Source organism: Cervus elaphus, chromosome 18 (assembly GCF_910594005.1).
Source record: "Cervus elaphus chromosome 18, mCerEla1.1, whole genome shotgun sequence".
Classification (NCBI taxonomy): Eukaryota; Metazoa; Chordata; class Mammalia; order Artiodactyla; family Cervidae; genus Cervus; species Cervus elaphus.
In genome coordinates this window covers 64518050-64536893 of record NC_057832.1, presented here as the reverse complement: position 1 = coordinate 64536893, position 18844 = coordinate 64518050, and the positions used below count along the sequence as shown (strand labels likewise).

The following is an 18844-nucleotide window of genomic DNA, read 5'->3' as shown; positions in this document are numbered from 1 at the left end:
GCTCTTAAAATGCTACAGAGAAAAACAGTGGATCACTTCTATGTTGTGTGTTCTCGCAGCATGAACACAGTTATTTGTTTCTTTTGTTTTAATTTACATCCTCCTCCTGGTCCATTTCTGAAAATCTCTCCTATTAACATCACTACACCTCTAAAGCAATATTTTTGTATATGCAACATAATGTGACCAAAGAATCTGATTAACTTCAAAGGGACAACAATCTCAATTTTCGTGCACCTGCTGGAGGAGTCAAACGATAGAAAAGATGTGGGAGAGTGGAAAGCACTCATGCCTTTAAACAGGAGGCCCGAGGGAAGGTCACTGTGGGGTCAGTGATGTACAGACACCCACAGAGAAATCTGTGCCAGCGCGTCTAGACACAGCAGGAAGCACACTGGGCCGTATGGAATGGTTGATGTTGCCACAATCCGAAGAGGACCTCTGAACGCCTTCTTCTATTTCTGTTCTCGGTCATGCTCCCTGCATGCATGGCCAGTCAGAAATTTTCCCCTCCGTTATTGCTTGACTTTGGAGAGGTTACAATTTCCAGTTAATTTTATAACATAAAACTATAAAAAGAGATCTACACCAACCATCTTTCTACATTCCAAACAACAAATGCTCCTAATTTATGTAAAAACATAGATGCTGAATTTGTGTGATCACACTATAATAAGTTGTAAATGAGGTATGAAATGAGAAATTCTAGCACAGTGCTCGAAGAATTAAAAAATCACATGTGCTGTCTTAACTATGTTATGTACTATAATATAGACACCAAAAGATTAGCATTTTTTTCTAAGAGTGGACTAAATAACTTTTCTCCAACAGCTGTAAGGCCTTGAAAAAATTTCCCAGTACCTAAGTCTTTTCAAAAGAAGCGTGAGTTCTTTAATTTCCTCTTAAAAATGAAAGGCTTATGGGTCATGTTAGCCTCTGAAGAGACCAACTGGAAGCTATGGTTGTAATTTCTTTTAATTCCCTCATTGTGCTAGACTCCCATTCTCAGTTTTATCTAAATATGATGTGTCAGGCTCCAGCTCTACCACCTGACAGCTCCATCCTGAGCACACCTGGCAAAAGGTAGCTAACTCGGGAGCCAGGATTCACCACCAGTTTCAGACATCTCTCTTGCAGCGGCCTTCCTGAGCTCGGCGATTCCGTTATTCATCAGTAGCTCACTTCCTATCACATTTGTGCTCAAAGGCCACTGACCTCGTTTGTGCAACTCACTTTCCGCCCTGAGCTCCCTTTCATTCTCCTTTCTGCTCTCCAACAGCAGTTCATCTTGTTCCTCCACTTTTCTTATGAAAGGTCAAGGCCACAGACCCAGGCCGTCTTTTCCATTTCAACATCTGAAACTCATTTCGCTGCCCTCCCTTCCTCCCACATTAGTAGAAGCAGCAACCTTCCTCTTTCTCAAATTAATTTCTTCATGGGTGCCCTGCATCCCTTCTGCCATCTGCCCCAGAAGTCACCTGTGAGTCTCCAGCAGGGCCTCATGCCACAGGCATCCCACTGCTGCTTCTGTGACCGTAAGACCAGTGCATGAATGAACAAGGGAGTGGCGAGAGGTAACACGCCAGTCATGTACATGTAGAAATTCCTCACCTTTGGGAGGACAAACCTCTATTATTATTGTTTATAAAATTTATTTTATTGAAATATAATTGATTTATGATGTGTTAATTTCTCTGTATAAGCAAAGTGACTAGGTTATACACATATAAATATATGTATATATATGCATACATTCTTTTTCATATTCTTTTCCATTACACTTTATCACAGTATACTGAATATAGTTCCCTGTGCTATACAGGAGGACCTTGTTGTTTTGGACAAACCTCTATTAATTCAGAGTTTCTGGGAACCTGGTCCTTATATAGACATAGAATTTTGCTTAAGCATATAAGGTATTTCCTCTCACAGAACATTCATCTTCTAAAAGTCGCCTATTTTATTTTATATATGAGTCAGACTTTACACTTTAAAGACAATATTACTATAATATATTTGTTACTGTAACACTGAATGTCCTAGACCTTCAGAAAACATTCCTGTTAAGTTCTGCCAAATATAATATCAAAAATATTATTGTCAGTTTATAGGAACCCAGGAATATTATTCCAAGCAGAATGGAATCCAAACCATGTATGGGGCTAGTGACTAGATCAGAGTAATAAATCTATCATCTTTCAAAGAAACTGAGAAAAAGGCCTGCCTTCATTGTTTTACTGCTTGTATGCATAGAAAATTGATAATTTCAAGGAGATAATGCATTATCATACACACTATATGCTAAAAGGTAAACAAAGCACGCACAGATCTTATATCATAGGAAATTTACAACCATTCAATTCTGCCACATTGCTCCACCTACTTCTCTTTGTTCCTTCTTTCTTTCTTCTCCTTTTTCTTTCTCCCTTTCTTCCTTCTCCCTCTTTTTTTCTTTTTTTCTGTTGCTAAAGTATTTAAAAGCAAAGCATATCCCTGGATGCTGTTCCACATGTTTACTAGTCTCTCCAAATCTTATGCAACTATAATAACATACACTTTAAAGATTAATAATACTTCCTTAAAATATATGACTCCTTTAAGAATTCAAGACCAAATACCACATATCATTTCTGGTTATGTTAAAGTGCATTTCCTAGTTTTTTGTTTTGTTTTAAATCATCATCATCATAGCTTATAATTACTGACCAATGATCCAGTGTCAAGCATTAGACTAAGAAGTATATGCATTATCTCATGTAATCCTAAAACAATTCCATGAGACAAGTACTATTCTTATCTTCACTTAGCAGACAAATTACAGCCATAAGAGACATGAATTCACTTGCTCAGGCTGATGGAGCTACTGAATGACAGTGGAGGGTCCTCTGACTACAGAGTCTGACCATTTCTGTACTATAGAATGGTACCTGTAAGATACAAGATATACATCTTGAGTATGGAGAGGATTTCAGATAAATTTCATAGTTCAGAATTGGCTCATGTAAAAAAAAATCTGCAAGCTAGGACATGGAAGCAACCTAGATGTTCATCGACAGATGAATGGATAAAGAAGTTATGGTGTGTGTGTGTGTGTTTGTGTGTGTGTATATATATATATATATATATATAATGGAATTCTACTCAGCCATAAAAAGGAAAGCATTTGAGTCAGTTCTAGGGAGGTGGATGAAACTAGAGCCTATTAAACAGAATGAAATTAGTCAGAAAGAGAAAAACAAATATCATGCATTAACACATACATATATAATCTAGAAAGATAGTACTGATGAACCTATTTGCAGGGCAGCAATGCAGACGCAGACATAGAGAAGACTTGTGGACACAGTTGGGGAAGGAGAGGGGTGGGACAAATTGAGAGACAATTTGAGCATGGAAAACATACACATGACCATATGTAAAAGAGATAGCAAGTGGGGAAGGTGCTATGTGACTCAGGGATCTCAAACCAGTGCTCTGTGTCAACCTAGAGGGGTGGGGTGGGAGGTAGGAGGGAGGCTCGAGAGGATGGGGACATATCTATATCTAGGCTGTTGATATATGGCAGAAACCAACACCATAGGGTAAAGCAATTATCCTCCAATTAAAAATAAAAGAAATCTGTGCCTCACCAATAATATTCATCAATTTTACTTAAATAACAGACTTGAGTATACTGAAAAAGAAGGCAGTTTTAGGCAATATAAAATTTATACAGAAATGAAGCATTTAATGGAGAGTTCAACTGTGTGATGGTAGAAAAAACACAACTTTAGTCAAGTAAGTGAGTTAGGCACCAGCAAGAAAGTCAACTTTATCTGAACTTAATTACATGAAAGGACTTTTTGTATTTAATCACTAGAATAAGACTTTTTTAGAAGCACTACTCTGCTGCTATTTTCTCAAACAGAAGCCCACACCAGCAGTCTGCACACACAAGCAGACCTATAATAAGCCGAGAACCCACTGGCGGCACTTAGCAGTAGGAATGCTAGTTGCTCAGTTGTGCCCCACTCTCTGAAATCCCATGGACTGTAGCCTGCTAGGCTCCTCTGTCCGTGGGATTCGGCAGACAAGATTAGTGGAGTGGGTTGCCATTCCCTTCTCTAGGGGATCTTCCCAACCCAGGGATCAAACCTGGGTCTTCTACATTGAGGGCAAATTCTTCACCATCTGAGCCACCAGGGAAGCCTTGGTGGCACTTAGGTCATAATAAATATATTCTCTGATAAGAATGAAATACAGTAACAGATTAGTCCTAAAACTTAGAATACAGCAGTAACCAAAGTAGCAAAACTTATATGGGAAATAGTCAACAAAAAGGACCATGTCATTATCACTGGTCCATGTAACTTACACTCTGTTGTAGATTAACTGACACATTAATATGTAAATAGGGCTTCCCTGGTGGCTCAGATGGGCAAAGCCAACTGAAAGCCTTCTGAAAGGATTCATCATTCAAGAAGCCATTAAGAACACTTGTGCTTCATGGGAAGATGTCCAAATAACATTAACAGGAGCTTGGAAGAAGTTTATCTAATCCTTATGGGTGAGTTTGAGGAGTTCAAAACCTCAGTGGAGATAGTAATTGTACATGTGGTAGCAATAGCAAGAGAACTGGAATTAGAAGTAGAGCCTGAAGATGTGACTAAATTGCCACAATCTCACATTTAAACCTTGAATGGATGAGAAGTTGCTTCTTAAGGATAAGCAACAAAAGTGGTTTCCTGAGATGAAAGCTACTTCCGGTGAAGATGCTGTGAAGATGGTTGAAATGACAACAAAGGACCTAGAATATAATATAAACATAGTTGATAAGGCAGAGTTTGAAAGGGTTGACTCCCGTTTTGGAAAGAAGCTCTGCTGTGGGTAGAAGGCTATAAAACAGCATAGCATACTATAGAGAGATAAAACATGTTAAAAAAAGTCAACGGATAGAGCAAATTTCACTTCTGTCTTAGCTGAAGAAATTGCCACAGCCACCGAGCCTTCACTAACCACCATCCAGATCAATCAGTAGCCATCAAAATCAAAGCAAGATAGTCCACCAGCAAAAAAGATGAGGGCTCAGACAATGGTCAGTGTATTTTAGCAATAAAGTGTTTTTGATTAAGATATGCACATTCATTTTTTTCAGACAGAACACTCCTGTACTCTTAAAAAACTATAGTATAGTGTAAACATAACTTTTATATGCACTAGGAAACCAAAACATCCACGTGACTTCCTTTATTGTGATACTCACTTTATTTTAGTTGTCTGTGGTATTTTAGTTGTCTGTGATATCAAAGCTGTGGTTTGATATCTTTGCACAAATCCCCTCTCCCTGATATTCCCAGTCCTGTGCCCCAGGTTATGCATATCCACACTCTGCCCTTTCTCCCCTTCTCTGCTCCTTGGCTGGTCTTCCCACCTGCAATTTCAAGCCTGTTTCCTGATACCTCCCCTAAGGGACCTTGATCCAGACCTCTGCTGCTCCCCGAGTGTAACCTTTCCCATGTTACTGGATCCTTCCTGTCAATTCTTAGTAAGCTCAAGCTTCTTTCACTTCAGTTTCTTAAAAACACACACACACACACAAAAAAACCTTCAACAGACATCTTGCTATATGCTGCTGCTGCTGCTGCTGCTGCTGCTAAGTCACTTCAGTCGTGTCCGACTCTATGCGACCCCATAGATGGCAGCCCACCAGGCTCCCCCGTCCCTGGGAAGGAAATGGCAAGAACACTAGAGTGAATTGCCATTTCCTTCTCCAATGCATGAAAGTGAAAAGTGAACGTGAAGTCGCTCAGTCATGTCCAACTCTTAGCGACCCCATGGACTGCAGCCTACCAGGCTCCTCTGTCCGTGGGAGTTTCCAGGCAAGAGTACTGGAGTGGGATGCCATTGCCTTCTCTGACCTTGCTATATACTGGTGATTTAAAAATCGGTTGAGGAAGCAAACAGAATACTATTAACATTGAAGTTCATGAGAATGGGTATAGAAAAGTTATTAAGGATACTGATGCCTGATCAAACAGCATGTTAAAATACGGTCTCACTGTATATACCAGCTGTGTGGCCTTTGGCAAGTTATTAATCTCTCTGATTAATAAGTTTCCCCATGGATAATAATGAGGACATAGTCAGTCTTCTGTATCTATAGGCAATACATCTGCAGATTCAACCAACTGTAGACAGAAAATGTTCAGGAAAAAAAAAATTCCATAAAGTTTTCCAAAAAAGCAACTATTTAGACAGGATTTATATTTTATTAGGTATTCTAAGTAATCTAGAGATGATTAAGAGTACATGGGAGGATGTGCACAGGTTATATGCAAATACTATGTCATTTTATATAAGGGACTTGAGTAACTGTGGTATTTGGTACCTGAGGGGTGTCCTGGAACCAATTCCCCACAGATACCAAGGAAAGACTATACTAATAGTGCCTACCTCATAGGGTTGTTACAAGGGATACATAAGTTAATATTTTTTAAACAGCTTAGAAAACAGTGTCTGGCACATGGTAAGCAATATATGTTAGTTAAATGAAATGAATAGAACTGAATAAAATTACAGATGCTATCTAGGGAATTGACTCCCTGACTTTTCTAGCTATACCCTTATAGCCTGGAGAAATTACAAACTTTCAACCAGATAGATGTGCTCTAAAAATATTTTACTCCTATAAAACTTAATTGAGTAAATATTTTTTAAACTAAGAAATTACATTTAAAAAAAAAGAAATTACCTTTTATGGTGAGAAATTATGTCAAAGACTGGGAAAAACTCACTCAGGAAAAGTACGTTATTTCTCCTTATAACTGAGTTCAGTGTGTAGCTGTACCCACCGTGGCAGATGTTGTTAAACAAATGAGGGAAAATTGGAAAATAAGCATGGGCTAGGTGTACATTAGCAACATGCTGTTAGAATATGTCTGACTCTTTCCGGTACAGTAAAAGGCATCTGCAACATGCATCAGAGGATTAACACTAGAGGCCATCTTCACGCAGAAACTGTTTGGAAATACTAATGGGCTTTCTAAATATCATCCAGCATCAATGACACATTGTTCTAAGTTTCTGTCAGAGAACATACCCCTCCTGGTACTGAGGAAATACTGTGTGCTTTGATGCACATGGTGAAGTAGAAGCGAGTAATCTTCACGTGCTGATTCCTTTTGCATTTGATATCTCCAAGTACTAACTCAACGTTTTGATCACTAGTACATGGTAAGAGTCAGTGCTATGTTGCTATTCTTCAAGTATCTTGAGAAGGACTCACTTTTATTTATTTATTTTCATCTATTTTTATTAGTTGGAGGCTAATTAATTTAAAACATTGTAGTGGTTTTTGCAATACATTGTAGTGGTTTTTGCCATACATTGACATGAATCCACCATGTATTTACATGTGTTCCCCATCCTGATCCCCCCACCCGCCTCCCTCCCCATCCCACCCCTCTGGGTCTTCCCAGTGTACCAGCCTTGAGCACGTTTCATGCATCCAACCTGGGCTGGTGATCTGTCTCACCCTTTATAGTATACTTGTTTCAATGCTATTCTCTCAGAACATCCCACCCTCGGCTTCTCCCACAGAGTCCAAAAATCTGTTCTGTACATCTGTGTCTCTTTTTCTATTTTGCATATAGGGTTATCGTTACCATCTTTTTAAATTCCACATATATGCGTTAGTATACTGTATTGGTTTTTATCTTTCTGGCTTACTTCACTCTGTATAAGGGGCTCCAGTTTCATCCATCTCATTAGGACTGATTCAAATGTATTCTTTTTAATGGCTGAGTAATATTCCATTGTGTATATGTACCATCGCTTCCTTATCCATTCATCTGCTGATGGGCATCTAGGTTGCTTCCATGTCCTGACTATTATAAACAGTGCTGCGATGAACATTGGGGTACACGTGTCTCTTTCAGATCTGGTTTCCTCGGTGTGTATGCCCAGGAGTGGGATTCCTGGGTCATATGGCAGTTCTATTTCCAGTTTTTTAAGAAATCTCCACACTGTTCTCTATAGTGACTATAATAGTTTGCATTCCCACCAACAGTGTAAGAGGGTTTCCTTTTTTCCACACCCTCTCCAGCATTTATTGCTTGTAGACTTTTGGATAGCAGCCATCCTGACTGGTGTGTAATGGTACCTCATTGTGGTTTTGATTTGCATTTCTCTGATAATGAGTGATGTTGAGCATCTTTTCATGTGTTTGTTAGCCATCTGTATGTCTTCTTTGGGGAAATGTCTGTTTAGTTCTTTGGCCCATTTTTTTGACTGGGTCATTTATTTTTCTGGAATTGAACTACAGGAGTTGCTTGTATATTTTTGAGATGAATCCTTTGTCTGTTGCTTTGTTTGCTATTATTTTCTCCCATTCTGAAGGCTGTCTTTTCACCTTGCTTATAGTTTCCTTTGTTGTGCAAAAACTTTTAAGTTTATTTAGATGGAGAAATATACCGTGTTCATGGATTGGAAGAATCAATATTGTGAAAATGACTGTACTACCCAAAGCAATCTATAGATTCAATGTAATCCCTATCAAGCTACCAACGGTATTTTTCACAGAACTAGAACAAATAATTTCACAATTTGTATGGAAATACAAAAAAAATCTCGAATAGCCAAAGCAATCTTGAGAAAGAAGAATGGAACTGGAGGAATCAACCTGCTTGACTTCAGGCTTTACGACAAAGTCACAGTCATCAAGACAGTATGGTACTGGCACAAAGACAGAAATATAGATCAATGGAACAGAATAGAAAGCCCAGAGATAAATCCATGTACCTATGGACACCTTATCTTAGACAAAGGAGGCAAGGATATACAATGGAAAAAAGACAACCTCTTTAACAAGTGGTGCTGGGAAAACTGGTCACCACTTGTAAAAGAATGAAACTAGAACACTTTCTAACACCATACACAAAAATAAACTCAAAATGGATTAAAGATCTAAATGTAAGACCAGAAACTATAAAACTCCTAGAGGAGAACATAGGCAAAACACTCTCCGACATAAATCACAGTAGAATCCTCTATGACCCACCTCCCAGAATATTGGAAATAAAAGCAAAAATAAACAAATGGGACCTAATTAAATTCAAAAGCTTTTGCACAACAAAGGATTCGATTTTAAAAACAATTTCTATAGTATAGAATATTTCTGAGGTCCTATATTAGTTTCAGTGTTATCATTACCAATAAGTTGTCACAATTTATTATTAGGGCTACCAGTCTCTGGAGCTCTCACTCTGGCTAATGAAATCTTGCTGTGATGGAAATGTCCAGAAGCCCTTGACGAGGCCGATGGGGTGGTGTTCAGAGGGCAGACTTTGGGGCCACGTAGCTGGCCTGCCACTCTGCTTCACCTCTTACCAGTTTGGTAAACTCAGGCCAGTTTCCTGACCTTACTGTGCCTGACTTCCTCACCTATACAATCAGGGCATATAATATAAAGTATTTAAAACAAACTCTGGCAGATGTGCTTAATAAAATGCTGGCTGTTTGATTCTTAGAGAAGTTAAATGAATAAATTCTAGCCAGTTGTCTGCCTTATGAAAGGAATAAACTTATTTCTTTCCTAATCAAACCTCTACGGGCTTTGTACATGTTGGTCCCCCCATCTGTACCTGGACAAGGTTATTTCCCATGATTAATGGTCAGCACAATGCCATAAAATTACACTTAGACTGTATTTTCTCTTTTTGTAAATTTCAGCACTAATGATCCTATTTACCAACAAATGCATTCCCTAACGGAGAAGGAAATGGCAACCCACTCCAATGTTCTTGCCTGGAGAATCCCAGGGACAGGGGAGTCTGGTGGGCTGCCGTCTATGAGGTTGCACAGAGTTGGACACAACTAAAGCTACGTAGCAGCAGCAGCAGCATTCCCTGAATTACACCATCTTTTGCCTACTAAATTTCATTGTTTGGATTGGACTTCAAATGCAGAAAAAGAAAGGAAAATCATGATCCAGTCTCTTCAGCAAATAAATTAGAAGGAATTTAAAAAAGAGAGAGGGAAAGGGAAACTACATATGAAAGGTGACCCGTGAAACTTATCAATCATACAATGGGTGGACTTTATTTGGGTCTCATGAATTACAAATTCCTTATCTAGAATCTGTAAAACAATAATCATCGGTCAATAGCAGAACAGAATACTGACCAAAAACAGATATTTGATGATGTTAAGGGAATATTTATTTGGCAGGGAAAGACAGTGAGGACTGGCGTGCTGCAGTCAATGAGATTGCAAAGAGTCGGACATGACTTAGCGACTGAATGACAAGATTTTTTTTAGTTTTTTTCTTTTTTTTTTTTTTCAGATAGGTGTACCCTGAAATATTTACATGTGAAAATTTGATCTCAGGGATTTGCCTCCATATAAGCTGGGAGCAAAGAGGAGGACTGGAAAGATATGTAGTTGAAACAAGATCAGCCCTGAGTTGATCACTGTTGTCACTGGTGGTGGGTCTATGAAGCTTTATGACACTATTCTACTTTTTAATACATCTGAAATTTTTAAAAGAAGCTTTAAAAAATAGTATGAGTTGATCTTAAAATACTCACACATCCATTACTTTCTCTCTCTAAACCTCATCTTTTATAGGTGATAGTGATGTTATTTACCTCATTGTTTCTAAGTTTACATGCCAGAGCACACTGGAGAGTTTATCTTACGGCCTGCCACATGGTAAACCTGCAAATGTAACTCAAGGAGGTGAGAAGCAGTTATAATCTCTGTATGTATGCAAATCAAAAAATGAAAAAAAGTATACTGTTATATTTAAAGGAGAAAAACTGTTAACGAGAAAAAAATAACCCACACATCTCACACTACATTCGCTGTTGGGCATAAGAAGAAATACAACAATGCCTCAAATATCATATTTTGGCTTTATACTACCTTTTTCTGAGAAGATGCAACTATTTTGCAATGCTCAGCTCTGCCAGAAGCAATGAAGGAAACAAGACTTGTCACCAGTTTCAATATGAAGAACAAGACAGAGGTTAAGTTAAAGGGTCAGGGCAGCAGCATTCAACTGCAGAGACAAGAATCAAGCTTGTTCTCAGATCTGTGCATCCCAAGGCCTCTTCAAAAGGTAAGTATGAGTCCAAGCTACTCATAGCAAGGTTTTGAACACTCCCTAAAAGAATAATCACCACCATCTGAAACCTCAGAAAGTTAAGAAATTTGAGATCCTTCCAAACACCTAGTAATTGTGTATTTTCATTCTTCCTCATTCTTTTGCCAATCAACTTCATAGAGATGATGAGTTTGGGAGCTGAGAGCCCATGGCCAAACTCATCAAGTAGAAGCAAGGGAGAGAGATTCAGGCTTGATTTCTCCAAGGTCATTCTACACCAGGGGTGTCACAGAGGGAAATGGAGATTAGAGAGGGGAAGCAGGAGGAGAGGAGTTGGGGGAAGAAAGGGTTTGATGGAGAGAGGGGAAGCCTGGAGGCTGGAGGAGGGAGTCAGGCACAGATACAGCCCAATCACATCATAGACCCAGCTTCTGGGCAGAACCTAGGAACCACAGAAACAGTATTTTGTTTCTGCACCCAGGTTTTTTTTCCTACTTTCACCAAGTAAACAGGAATAAAAGAGGAGGAACTCTGTCAGTCAAAGCCTGAAGGAATGTTTTAGAAAATCTCAAAATGTTTATAACAAGACAAAACTGAGAGACAAGCTAATATTAATCTTATGTCAATGCCATTTGAAAATTACTGGCAAAGGGGAATGTATATTCCTCAAAAACTTTAGCTGAACAGGAATGAGCAAAAGCTTGACCTCCTTTCTCCATTTTACACTCCATACAGTTCATTAAATATTTCAGAGACCATACATGACACAGACAATGTTACAAAGCCATTGGTTAAATTACACTACCTGGAAACCAAGCTTTCTAAAACACTTCAATGTGTAAGCAGGTATTATCTCTAAGGAATCTTTCACATCTCTAAAGTCAGTGCTAAACTGTAACGTGGATCCTTTTTTCAGGCCTTTATCTTCCCTTTTTAGTGGTGTTGATTTGGGAAGGGGAAAGGTTCTTTTAACTCACTGACTCATTTCCTGCAACAGTGTATAAAGTAGATTTGAAACTGTATTCCCATCATTACTTCCACACCTCATAAATCTTGCCCTTGCTGTATAAACCAACACCTTTAAACTCTATGGACACAGTTCACTGTTAGGAAATAGAAAGTATACTTTCTAGCAGGCAATGAATAACATATAAGCTAATTAAAAGATTATATGGCTATAAACGCATTAAAAACAAACTTCACACAGATTTCCTTAAAAAAAGATTTTCTTTTTACCAGAAAAGAAATAGTTTGTGTTTATAAAATAATATGCAGCTCATTGTTGCCTAAAACTGTCAACACTTATTTTAGTAAGTATTATTTTTTAAAGTGGGGTACAGTTGGATCATTATGTGTGATTTGTGGTATAATATTAATTCTAATTTCAAACTAAAATTTTTTCATGTAAAATATGGTGTGGATTATGCTCAACTTTAAGATGAAAACATTTTTACACATAAAGAAGTCTCAAAAAAGGTTGAGACTTCTGGATAACAGCCAAAACATCCATTGTAAGTTTTTCTTAAATACAGAAAACTTGCCATAACAGAAATACAACAGGTAAGACAGAGAAAGAAAAAAATGTATGTGAAAACTGTTTATTATTTCCCACCTTTGAAACGCTAGTGGAAAGGTTTCTAAGTATTTAGTTTTTCCTCAATATCATTTGATGTGAACAGGGTAAGAATAATTTACTGTTTATTGAAAATTTGAAAAATACAATGTATTGACCTTGAGATGCAAATGAACTTCAGGTTTAGAGATATTATGTCTTTTTTGCATTATCAATACAAAACAACTCAAACAAATAACAGACCTGCTATCAATGACATACTTTCATTTAATAATAAGTATGGTTCTATGGCCTTTTTGAGTTTTTCAAAACAAACCTTTTCATGACTCATGTCATTTAATTTTCAGGGAAACCTCCAGAAGGTACGCAACTTAGAAATTCATAAAGTTCTAAAGGCGAGAAAATAGGCTGATAAAGTAAAAGCGTACAAGGTCACACATCCCAAAGTTTGCCAGTTGCAAACACCTACCACTTCACCATTAAGGAATTCAAGTCATACCTCCACATGCATTTACCTGATCGGTCGATTCTCTTTACTGTCAAACAGTGAAAAGATGACCTCAAGCTCCTCTCCCAGATTGGAACACATGAGACTCTTCATCTGCACAAAGAGGTGGTGACTGCTGGCCTGCACTGGGGTATCTTTCTTCCGATGTCGATGCTCCATCTGCATGACGTCCACCAAAACACAAGATCAGCGTGGGCCACGGGAAACGATGGAACCCAACAAACTAGTTAGCTGTGGTGTGATCATAATGTCCTGTGCTTTTTTTTAGGCTGTGAATTTGGTATCCAGTCGGATGTTAAACTCCAAATTTTATTTCAACTTCTACTGAAGTCTGCAGACCATCAGGAATCCTACTTTAAGAAGATTTGTTTCTTAATTATTAACATTAAAATGATACAAACTCACAGCGTGAAAATGTAAAGGATTCTACTGGTCCCTTGTCAACTCCCAGGGTGAGAACAAATTATGGGTCATCTTTTAAAACATCAGACTAAATTAAAAATCTAACTGATCATTTCACTGATGGGAGCTAAACAATGTAGCTATGATTTCACTTTTCTCATAATTAAAAGTTCTTTTAAATTATACTAAAGGTTTGGTAGTTTTCCAAGGCAGGCAGTGGCAAATGATATTCAATCATTAGAAAAAGAAAATGTTTCTAATCTGATGTGGAGATAAAGGGAAGCAGACCTACAAAACTCAGTGAGTGTCTAAAGGCAGGAATAGTCTCTGTGTCCATCTCTAGTTTCTCTTTTAATACAGCCAGCCTAGGCTACATGTGAGAGGTGGGACCAGAAGTAAGAGTTCCCACATGCTAAGGAAGGAAAGGAATCACCCAGGGTTCCAGGGGTGAGGAGAACATGGAAATGATCATTTATTAACATATTTGTTATGTGTCTACAACATGCCCAACACTGGGAATGCAATGATGGGTAAACACAGAAATAGCCTATGCCTTTGTGGAGCTTTTCTACTAAGGGGAACAGCTATCAACAAAACTGTCCCACAAGCAGATAGAAAATTGCAACTATGATGAATGGAGGATCTGACTTGTGTCTGAGCAGTCAGAGAAAGCATTTTGGGAAAGCAACACTTTAACTAAGAGCTAAAGGGTGAGAAGGAATTATGAACCATCTAGATAGCACTTCTCAAATTACCTGCAGTCAAGGACCAGTCTGTTTTCCCCTCTAATCTACCACAGGTTGATATTTTCATAAAATACAGTCAAAATGTCATGGCAATGGCAAAACGTCATAAAGGCTTCTATACATTTACTCACCATCTTTCTACTTGGGTCAGTTACAAACAGTTCATGATTCAGCCAGTTCTTGAACCACACTGAGCAGAACTAATACGTGTAAATCTATGGCTGATTCATATCAATGTATGACAAAAAAATAAATAAATAAAAATTTTAAAAAAAATAGAATAAAATAAAATAAATATTCTTGATCTCAAAAAAAAAAAAAAAAAAACTCCAAAGGAGTCATATCTTTGCTTGAAGTTAAGGTACACAACTCTTTGTCTACCTCAGCCACCTTTTACTGTTTCTAAGTATAGTTCAAAAACTAATGACTGAAAAAAAAAAAAACAACTAATGACTGACTAACCAAGATTTGAATGCAAAAAAATGCTATTTACATTTAGTTATAAATGCAACAACATAAAATCACCAGAATTTTTTCATGCTTTTATCATTTAATCTGAACCACTTGAAAAGTAAATAGCTAAAAAAAAAAATGCAATTAACCAAATATATCTATAATTGTTGTATACTCAACAGGGACACTGAACCTGCTTCTGTAAAAGTGAGGAGTAAGTGCATTTTCTTTTAAAGTGGACGTCAACGTTGTGGTATGTGTTGGCCATAATTACCAGAAAAGGCTTCCTGGAGAGAAAAAAAGCATAATTCTGTCTTTTTTCTATGATGGTTGCTCTATTTTGTACTTTAAAAACTCCTTAAAACAGGGCAAAGGAAGCATCATACATTCATAAAACTACATCTCTTTAGTTTCCCAAGTAGTTTTTTATTTTCTGAAATTGCTCATTTATTTACTGATTTACTTATAAGTTCAGGGTAACAAAGCACAAACTGCTATGAAGAAATGAGTAACTACTAAAGGTTAAAGCTGGAAAAACAGATATAAGAACTAGGAGATGTCTGGTCTTTACTTCAAACAGTGCAAAGTTCCCAGCATCCAACATGACATTCACTAAACGCTGAACAGAAGAATTAGCTCCCTTACACATGCAGAGAATCCAATATATCTAGATCAGTGGTTCTCAACCTTGGCTGCACTTTAGAATCACCAAGAGAGCTTTTAAAAAATACTTATGTCCAGGTCCTATCCCAGAACAATTAAACTAGAATTTCTAGGGGGTGGGGGTCCAGAGAAGAGAAGTTTTAAAAGCTCCCCAGGTGATTCTAATGTGCAGTGAAGGCTGAGAATCACTGATTAAGATCACGCGAAGAGAGATGCAAATCCTAGCGGATTGAAAAACGTATTGTTTCATCTTTTGTATAATTACTGCCTTGAAATATTTGGTCTCTGAAATCACCTCTCTTCCCTCACCTATAATGTTTCCAAGCCTGAGATGGATTTGAACTTGAGTAGGTTATGAAGACTTGTTTATCTTTTGGTAATTTACTACTTTTGGGAACTGCTAAAAATATCTCTGTGAAGATATTATTACAACAGCAAAATGAAAAAGGCAAGTTCATACTTCAAGAGCTATGATTTGATAGTTATAACACACAGACAAAAATCCATCTCTGAAATAGACAAATCTATCTCTGAAATAATTTACGGTTACAAAGGCACCTAGCAGTTATTCTAAATGTACTTACATTTTAACTAGACCTTTGACTGTGGAAAGAAAAAGATGTATTCCAAAGACTTATTAAAGTGATACAGATTTTTAATCCTCACCAATGCATCAGTTACTAGGTAAACTGTCTATATATACCAGGGTTCTCACCTTCAGCACTACTGATAATTGGGGCTGGTTCTTTCTGCGTTGTGAGAGCTTTGTGGGATGTTTCCCATTTTCTGGCATGTACCCGCCAGATGTCAGTAGCACCTCTCCTGATCCCCTAGCCCACACATCCCCAACTGTGACAATCAAAACATGTCTACAGACATGGCCAAATGTACCCTGTTCTATGTTCGAGAACCACTGGCCTACCCACTAAGGATCACACAGCAAGCTGCTAACATGATCTTATAAAAACCAAGAAAGTTTCCTAAAAAGATCCTCCTTATGCACAAATTAACTAGAGAATCCAGCCAATAAGGTCCTCTTTATTTAGCGAAGGATTGAACTCTGGTCATTGGCAGTAACCCAAGTGGACATATGTTAACACTGTGAGGTTTAGCACATTTTACTGCTTAGATGAACACAATGAGGTGAGAAAGATCTGCTAACAGGGCTATCAAAAACCGAAAACAAGACTTTTTTTTTTCCCTAATGATGCAATATGGAGTTAGTAAGATGCAAATACCTGTGTTTCAAATATGACATAGCGAAGACAACCCCCACCCCCAGCCACAAGGGATTTGGTGGTGGTGCCCGCCAACTCTCCTCGGTGAAGTCAGCACAGTCAGTCATGTTTACATTGCATAGAGAAAAGGGCCAGTGCTACAGACAACCTGATTACTGCTGTGCCAGGACATAAACAGGAACTTGAAGCTGCCTTAAAGAGAAAACATGTCCTTCTGACGTTTATAATCATTTGAGGTTTCCTGGAGTATTGTCTTTACTTCAGAAACAGTAAAATGCAAAGGAGGAGGAGAATCCCAATTTCATTTAAAATCATGTTTCTAATGAATGAAGACTGTGGACTAAGTTCTGAGCTATAAAATACAAAAAAATCCTTCTCATCTGGCAGTCATCACAGCCCAGATGAGATCCCAGAATCCTATCAACATAACACTCCCAGCAGCCACAACTAGCAAATTGGAAAGTCCAAAGAGATGAAATAAATTTCTCATCCTGCAGATGACATTAAGTAAAAAGCAGATAGATAAAATTACATGCATACAAAATCAAACTTGGGAAAATAAAACATATTTGTGTCAGATACTATTAGTTGCTTATCAAATATCTGATATCCCTAGCTAAATATGGGGATGTGACCATGCCCTAGCCAAAGAAATATAAGGGCAAGTATTATGTGGAGTTTCCAAAAGGACTCATTAAAGTAGCTGAGTCAACTGAAAGAAATCATTCTCCTTCCTACTGTTGGAGAGCAATGTAATGGCTGGAGTTCTTGCAGCCATGTTGTACTATGATGCATCCTGGATAAAGGATCCTTTTTTTGCTTCTGACATCATGAATCCACAAACAAGCCCAAGACCTGCTGCCTGGGCTTGTGTACTGTCAAAGAGAAATAAATTTCTGTCATGTCTAAGCTTCTATTACTTATTTCACTGAACGCAGTCAAATCTAATTTTAAGAAGTAGCATAGTGAAATTCACTCAGTCGTGTCTGACTCTTTGTGATGCCATGGCCTATACAGTCCACGGAATTCTCTTCTCCAGGGGATCTTTCCAATCCAGGGATCAAACCCAGTCTCCTGCATTGCAGGCTGATTCTTTATTAGCTGAGCCACCAGGGAAGCCCAAAAATACTGGAGTGGGTAGCCTCTCCCTTCTCCAGTGGATCTTCCCAACCCAGGAATCGAACCGGGGTCTCCTGCATTGCAGGTGGATTCTTTAACACCTGAATTACCAGGGAAGCCCCAATGACATAGCATGTAAGGTAAAAATTATTCTTGCCACCATGCCTCTTTAACAAGGATGAAATAAAGATGAGAAAAGAATGAAGACTGACTGAATGCTTAGGTGCTTTGCAAATGTTATCTGCCAAGGAAAGGCATTTCACATGAATGTCTTATTTAATCTCCCAAACAAACATGGTAAGAATGATTTCTCCGTTTAATAGAAGAAGAAACTGAAGCTCTGAAACACTGAGCAATAAATCCAAGATCAGAGAGTGGTAGAAGGAAGAGATGATATTCAAACCTAGTTTTTTTGATCTACAGCCATGGTCCTCTCATAATATCATAATGACTGCAAAACCATTACGTGATTGCTTATTGAGTGCAAAGCACTGTACGAGATGACCTCAGATGTAACAAAGGGAGATAAGACATGGTGCTCACTCTGAAGAAACTTCAGATTGATTGAGAAATTAAAACAAAAGTGAGAGACAAAATTTGATGCCCAATAGTTAAATAAACTATAATAAAAATATCCCATTAGAGGATGTGTCTGACAAATTCTAGTGATTTTGTTATATACACATAAGCTAAGAATTAGTGATGACTTTAAACTTTACTTGTAATCATCTCTGCCCTCCTCCCTCCAACCAATCTTTAACTGTGTTTTTGCTCTGTGCTTGACACTCCACTTAGCACTAACATCAGAGAGGGGTGCGGCATGAAGCACCACTCTCAAGAAGCTCAATGTAAAGGAAATTCTTTACAGAAAAAGAATTTATTCCAACTGACATGATGAGCTTTAAATCATCTGAACAGATTGATGACAAAGGGAAAAAAAACTGAATGTGGTATTAAAAATCACTTTCTCAAATCAGACATATGCATACTGGATTTTTTTCTCATGTTTTTCAGATAATCTCAGGTCAAGAATAACCTGTGATTCTATGAAGAAGGTTG

At 37.9% G+C, this 18844-nt stretch overlaps 1 protein-coding gene across 3 annotated transcripts in view; it reads right to left on the bottom strand.

The window, feature by feature from the left end:
* DOCK4 (dedicator of cytokinesis 4) overlaps positions 1 to 18844 on the bottom strand; it is a 473136-nt gene that overhangs the window by 227844 nt on the left and 226448 nt on the right. For all 3 annotated transcript variants that reach the window (XM_043872328.1, XM_043872326.1, XM_043872327.1), the window contains exon 8: positions 13172 to 13323. In XM_043872328.1, coding sequence (XP_043728263.1) covers positions 13172 to 13323 — 152 coding nt within the window. The remainder of the gene's footprint in view (positions 1 to 13171; positions 13324 to 18844) is intronic.